General features: G+C 45.0%; 1 protein-coding gene across 1 annotated transcript; it reads right to left on the bottom strand.

Annotated features, from left to right (window-relative positions):
* Positions 1–1,420: 1,420 nt before the first annotated feature.
* EPCAM (epithelial cell adhesion molecule) lies at positions 1,421–7,066 on the bottom strand. Its single transcript, XM_074168829.1, has 9 exons — positions 6,695–7,066; positions 6,162–6,266; positions 5,274–5,514; positions 4,887–4,952; positions 3,590–3,653; positions 3,098–3,199; positions 2,739–2,933; positions 2,320–2,361; positions 1,421–1,948 (listed from the first exon to the last, which is right to left on the bottom strand). The coding sequence occupies exons 1-9, from the start codon at positions 6,759–6,761 to the stop codon at positions 1,907–1,909; spliced, it is 924 nt and encodes a 307-aa protein (XP_074024930.1). The 5' UTR covers positions 6,762–7,066; the 3' UTR covers positions 1,421–1,906.
* Positions 7,067–7,291: the final 225 nt, after the last annotated feature.

Here is a 7,291-nt window from a genome sequence, read left to right as displayed (position 1 = left end):
ATAGTATTACAATCTTGGGTAAAAGAAAGGAATGGTAAGGATACCATATTGTAGACATTTAAGAAAGGAATGATAAGGATACCATATTGCAGACATTTAAGAAAGTATAGGATATGGAGAGCAAAGAACTGGGGAAGACAATAATACACATGACCTGATAAAAGACAAGCTTACTGTAAACTAGGCCTTGTTTGTTTAACAGCTTACAGAATTGTAGGAAATTCATCATACCTCAGCAGATCACCTGCATACCTGGGGAGAAAGGGAGTGGCATCTATTGGCAGAGCCAGAGACTGCCCTACAGCAGCTGTCACTGAAAAAGCCACCTGAGAAGGCTGCAAAGCACTCCAGGGAAGTTCCCTACTTTGAAATTTTTGTGCTTAGCAGGAGCACCGACTTGACAAGAGCAAACCAACATGCATGTCTCCGCTTCCCAAAACATACTGTGGGCGCAGGAACACATGGTTGTCCACTGCCACCTTGTCCAAAGGCAGGTCGTACTGGTGAGCTGTAAGATGAGACGTATGTTCCACACTGTTCAGCAACTTCCCTGTCATATTTAGCAGACACACACAAGCTCTCTAATGGAGTATGTTTCACATTTAGTTTTATGAACGGGGTATTTATCCTACTTTTCCTGTTTTAGGGAAGCGGCTCAAAACAAAACAAAAAAAACCCAACACATTAATAATATGATTTGTCATTCAGTTCCTTATCTCGTATATAATTATTTCTTTGGCAACAGGAGTTACAGCATTTCCTTTATAAATCAGATATGCTGATTTATATATGACTATACATATTAACTTGCTAGCCAACATACATTAGACTACTGACTGCCAAAGCAAGCTTTTATCCAAAGCTCTGGGAGGTAGATAACCTGGCCTAAGTTTGGTCAGCTTCTGTGACAGCAAACAGTAATAACAACAGAAACAGATTTTAGCTGTGCAACATCTTCGCAATGGATAGCTATGCAAATCACAGGAACGGGGTAACAGTTCTTTCCCAGCTCCACTATCAGATGCCAAGGCTACCCACCCCCAACCCTACACCACAGATCTTCTGATTAGAGGCCTGTTTTACTATAAATACATAGGCATTGAAAGAGCAGTCTATGCATTCCTGAAATTGCTACATTCACAGCATATTTATTTTTTTATACAAACAATCCATATTTTATCATTTGACTCCTGTTGCACAGTAAGAGTGGAAAATAGGACAAATAATGGTTTTCACAGCTTTAAGAAAAAAAAAAATCATGTTTTTGAGATATTAGATGGCTAATAAACTTCGGTAATGGGAGCTCTAGAAGATTTTCACTTATGCTGAGGTTGCTTGCTTTAAGGAAATACTACACTGCAGAATTCATAAGCACGATAATTCACCAGATTGTCATCATTTCAACATAGAAGAACTAGAAGCCTGTTTCAAAGTTTTATTAATTCAAGTCATAAAAAAGTTACAGCAACTTGAAATATGTACAAACAGCCATAAAAACATCATGTTCAGTTATACAGGAGCCAGTCTCCTCACAACATGGCTACAAAAAAGGCCATTTTATCTTCAATAAAACTCCCACAAGGGTAAAATAACCATTTAAGCATGTATGCTCCAAAACCCTAGTAACAGCAGTTGACAACTCATTTAATCACCGTAATAAACATGAAATCAGGGAGCAGTAGTTAAGTTTGACTTAAGTAAGATGGGGCGTTTAAGATTTAACTCTCAACAAATGGTAAAAACAGTAGCACAGTTACCAGTCTTGGCTGTTATAGAGTTTTAACAAATCATTAAGTGAGCACAATTGCCTCGATTTCAGGAGGAATCTTTGAAGAGTTAAGATCCATGCCTCCAATGTTTCCGTTGTCTTCTTGTTGGAATCTTACTCTGTTGTCAGGCAATTTAATTACGCGTTCAGCCCTCTATGCATTTCATTCATTTCCTTTACCTGGAGGGGAGAAGGCAGAGTGAGATCAACATTTGTGCTACTTCTCAACAGTTCAGGACAGAACAAGACTATCAGTATTTCCTGTGGATTGTGTAGCCCTTGCTATAGACATGTAAAAATAGTAGTTGCTGTCAGCACCACCCCCCACCCCTGGGAAATGCAGCAGATAATGAGTTGCCTTTGAAACTGCGCCAGAACAGACAGGGTGAACTATAGAGGTGCAAACTAGTTAACAGAATTTGAATATTTTCAGTTTCCTTGAACCCAAAACAAACTTTTAAGATACAACAAACTTAGGAGGTTCTGGACTCTGTTATGGTGCGGGGAAGAGGTTGGCCAGAATAATAAACACATAAACAGAAATTAATTACCTCTGCTTTCACGTACTTCCCTTTCCTCCTCCTTGTCATGACCTGCAAGAGAAGGACAGAATAATTGTGAAGTTTTAGTTAAGTCTACTTACAGAAAACTTTATCTGGTTGTGACTTTAAAACTCCGACCTTGAAACTGTCCCTTCCCCATCCTTCCAGAGCAAGATACACAAGAGGCCATCAGTCACTCTTTACTACTTTAAACCAGGAGGTACTTTCTTCCTCAATAAGTTTTTCCTAGTACTTTCATTTTCCACACAACACCCTTCAGTCCTGACCTGAAACAGTGATGGTATGTCCATTGCTTCCTTCCCACCTCTCAAGTCTCAAAAAAGATTCCAGTTTACAGAGGAAGATGTTTCTATCGGAGTCGAATTACCCTGATATGTTATTTCCCAAATTACACTGTTACCACTTACCAGAACAACAATTCCAGCGACTATCGCTATTATTACTACTACAATGACAGCAATGACACCAGGAGTCAGAGACTTCATGGAAAACTCCGGCGCTATTTCATCAACGTAGTAGACCACCGTCTTCTCAAAATGCAGCCTCTCATTATCAATGCTCATGTTCAGTATGTTGTCATGAAAGATGGAGTCACCTTTGACCTAAGAATACATCGGAAAAAAAAGAGATTTGCTAGTTCACATTGCAGTAAGCATTCATCTAGGCACTGCAATTAGTTCATCTTGCTTTAGCTTTAGTAACACTACTGAGTGCAATGCAAAATACACATCTACTCTTTGGCAGACTTCACCTGAAACACACTTACATCTTTTTCAAAGTAGTAGGCCACATCAGCTATATCCACATCTCTGGGAGATTTTTCGGAGGAGTTTTGTTTCAAGTAAATAGTAACGTAAGGTTCTTCATACTGCAAAAAAATATAGTATGGTATTAAGAAGTGGCTGATTTAGGTCCAACTATCAAATAACACAGTAAAATATTATGATCCAACTTGTGAACTCACAACCTGAATCAAGTTTCTGGTACTTGTTCTCAAGCCAACTGTTTACAGTATGATTCAAATTCCACTCTTTTAGTGAAGCAAAATAAGATTAATCTACAGACTGAGGAGAGCAATATGTAATTTCTCAGTATTTCAGTTCAGATACAGCTATTTGCTACCTGCTCAGTAAGTGTCACTATTTTGAGATCTTCAAATAAGACTCAGGCTGTACTGCATTTATCAAACAAGAGTTTTCAAAGTTATTCACAACAAAATAAAAATCTGATACTTCAGTAAAAGTTAAGCGCCTCTTACCAGAACACTAGTTATATAGCGTCCATCCAGCAGGTAGCGACTGGTAATCAATTCCTTGAGGAATCTGTAAGGATATTAAAGCCATAACTGTTAAAAACAGTACTATTTTACACATCTATTTTCAGAAGCAGGGAGACTAGTGTAATTAATTGGGGTTTTTTCCTGCAGTCTCTGTGGTAGGCTGACCCCATCTGGCAACTAAACCCTCACACCTGGTCTCTCACTCACTTCCCCCAGCAGGATTTGGAACAGAAGCAAAGGTCAAAAGCAAGGAAAAAAAACCCTCATGGGTCAAAGTAAAGACAGTCTGGTAAGGGAAAGGGTTGAGTGGGGGAAACAGAAAACCTCAAGTGACACAGAAGCACTCACCACTAGCAGATCAGTGCCCAGCCAATCTCTAAGCAATGGCTACTTGGGAGAGACTTGCCCCCAGATTCTGTTCATGACATTATACAATAAGGAATGTCTCTCTAGTCAATTCGGGTCAGTGGTCTCAGCTGTGTCCCCCCCCTTTCCCAACCTCTTGCCCACCCCCAACCTGCTCAGTGGGATGGGAGAGTGGGAGCCTGAGAAGGCCTTAACACTACCTAAGCGCCATTCAGCAACAGCGAAAACGCTGATGACTTATCAACACTGTTTTGGTCACCAGTCTAAAACACAGCACCAGACCAACTGCTACCAAGTAAATTAACTCCATCCCAACCAAACCCACTGCACTCATTATTGAATTATACTAGAGCTCTGTTCAAATTCCCAACAGTGAAGATGCACTTACTGAAAAATAAACACATACATTACTGCAGTGGTAGAGAGAAGAGTCTGAACAGCTTTGAGAGTTCAGAAGAGAAGCTAGAGAATAGCAGCTTTTGTTCCAGTGGGAGGAATCTAATAGCTACAAGCACGTTTTTCTTGCTATACGACCTCTAACAGAGAGAAGTAGGATTTTGTGTTAGCCAAAACAATAGCTAAACTGTATTTTCTCCTGCTGCCTCTAGCAGTCCCTCCACCAACTTTGTCAGTTTACTTTTGGGGCAGTCTGACTTTTTAAATTACTTCAGTATATTGACTTGATAAAAAAAAAAAAAAATCAATTTTAAAAAGAAGTGAGTCTCATTAGCAGTTAATTTATTTCCAATAAGTAGTAAAGCGTTCTATGAAGGATCTGTAGGTCACTTCTAAGATGTCTTACAGATTAGTTCAGAGGTCTGACAGGGCTTTTAAACAATTGTTCAGAAATACACTAAGTATCTAGTTGTGCACACAGGCATTGCCATACCATCTTGTTATCATCACTTACCTCTGTAAAGATTCAGAGTGCAGCGGAGTGTTTCTCTCTGCATGTTTCATTTCAATGATGATCTCCCTGAAGTAATAAGCAAGTACAATGAATACTCTCAGAGCATGTGCATATAACAACACATACTAAAAGTCTAACCTCAGGAAAAAAAGCAGAACAGCAAGACAAAGAGGGAGCAGCAAGAGAAAAAAAAAAAGAAATCCCCCTCCAAAACCCTTCAATAACTCATTTCTGAATTAAAAAAAAAAAAAAGAAGCAGTAATCAAGTGTTTATTGCTCTGTCTTCATTCAATCCCAGCACATCCTTCATACAGATAAGCCCTCAGAATCACAGAGCCCAATACAGGAATGTTTTAGTGTCACAGCACACCCTGTTGAAAGACTTACATTGTTCTGACTAATTGATTGCACTTCCAGTCTGCATCATGTTTGTCAGTTCTTCTAACACCAGCTGTATTCACACACCAACAGGTGGTTCCATTGCACTGCTTTGCCTTGAAAACACCAGTATTTTCACACTCAGGATCATAAAGGCCATCAGTATCTTCAAATGCATCTTTCGGTTTCTCGCGACGACCTGATTTTGAGCCTCTCATTTCCGCTTTCATCAACAGGCATTTTGAAGTCACTAAAAATAACCAGAAAGTCATGTTATGCAGCATCCAACCATGCAGATTCAAAACAGAGCTCTTAAAGTCTGTAAAAACACAGGTTTACATCAGAAGGAACCAGATTTGAAGCCATTACAAGGAGGAACGGGTGTGTAACACGTAGGTGGTGCATAAAGCCAACACAACTGGGGTACGTCAGCTTCTCAAGGCAAACACCTTAAGAAGTCCAGCCACTTTCCATTTCTTACAGCGACAGGATCATCTACAGCTTGGCTGAGGCCAAACCAAGAGTCAGGTCTTGAGACAAGACTCTTCCATCTCTGAACTGGTAGGAAAAGTCATGATACGTGCTTACAAGGAAGCTATAAATTAATCTTTGATAAATCCTTGCCATTAGAAACCGAATATAAAAGGAGGCTGGAGGAGCCTCCACCAGTGTATGCACGTCCACGTAAGTCACACAGGAGGAACCATAATCTTCCATCACTAGTTAACTTGGGAAACCAGGAAGCAGCTTTCCTTCCTCGCTACCATTATTTGCCGGGAACTCAATGGTCGTTTTTCACATATTTCCTCGAGTTTAGCTGGCACTTTTCCTCACCGCCCCGTACTACGGAGCACCCCCGGGCCCAGCGCAGCCTCCCCCCGGGCGCGCTGTACTCACGGGTGCCGCAGTCCACCGAGACGCCGGAGCCCACCGAGTCGCACCAGCAGACGTCGTTGACCTGCCGGCAGTTGGTCACACGCTTGTTCTTCTGGCAAATGCACGCTAGAAGGAAGGGAAAGCGGGGCCGTGAGCGCGGCCGTCCCCCGGGGAGACACCCCGGGGCACCGCGGTGAGGAGAGACAAAGCCGCCCCTCACCGGACGGTGCCGGGCAGGCGTGGGGCACCCATACTCCACCACTCCCCACCCTTCGCCACGCTCCGGCTCCCCCCGGGCCGCTCCGGCCGGGGACAAAGGGGCGCTGGGCTTCCCCCTCCTCACCTTCCCGCCCGCGGGGCTGCCCCTCCCCACCCGCCATCGGCCCCAGCGGAGAGGGGGCGCCATTTTGTGGCGGAGCAGGGTGCCCAGAGGGTCGGCTCAGCGGCCGGCGGAGGGCGAGAAGGACGGCAGGAAGGGGTGGCGGAGTGGAGGAGCCCGGTTGGAAAAGGGGGTGCGGGGAGGAAGCGGAGGGAAGAGAGGTACGGGCACTCACAGTTCTGCTGGGCGCATGCAGCAGCGCAGAGCAGCAGCAAGAGCGCAGCCCCGCAGAGCGGCTTCATGGCTGGTGCCGGCGACGGGTCGCGGAGGGGCCGGGGAAGAGTCCTCCGAGGGCGCGGGCGGAGGAGGAGGAGAGGGAGCGGTGCCTGTGCGGCGGCCGAACCGATGTGAGCCGCCCAACAGGTTCCGCAGGTGGTGGTGGCTGCGCCGCGCCCTCCGGGCTCCGGTTACACCTGAGACGCGGAGGAGGCGACGGCTCCTCCTCCCAGGCCAGCCGGGCGCTGTTAAACCGCCACCGCCCCCCCCCCACCCCCCTCACCGCACCTGGGCGAAACTGGATGGGGTAGGGCGAGTCGCCGCTCCCTGTCCCGGCCCAAATATAGCCTCTTCCGTAAGAGCCGGGGAGGGGGAGCGGTGGCTCGGGGAGGGGTATCCTGAGGTACTGTCGGTCCCCATAAAGGGGCTGTGAAACCGACCCGCCCGCCCTGGAGGGGAGGAGGGGGCGTCGTTGTGAGGGAGCTGAGGGATGGCAGCCCCCGCCGTCGAGGAGAAACTCTTAGTCATGGGGGCAAGATCCCGGGTGTGTTTGCCT

This window comes from Numenius arquata, chromosome 2 (assembly GCF_964106895.1).
Source record: "Numenius arquata chromosome 2, bNumArq3.hap1.1, whole genome shotgun sequence".
NCBI classification, from domain to species: domain Eukaryota; kingdom Metazoa; phylum Chordata; class Aves; order Charadriiformes; family Scolopacidae; genus Numenius; species Numenius arquata.
This window is presented reverse-complemented; position numbering and strand designations above follow the sequence as displayed.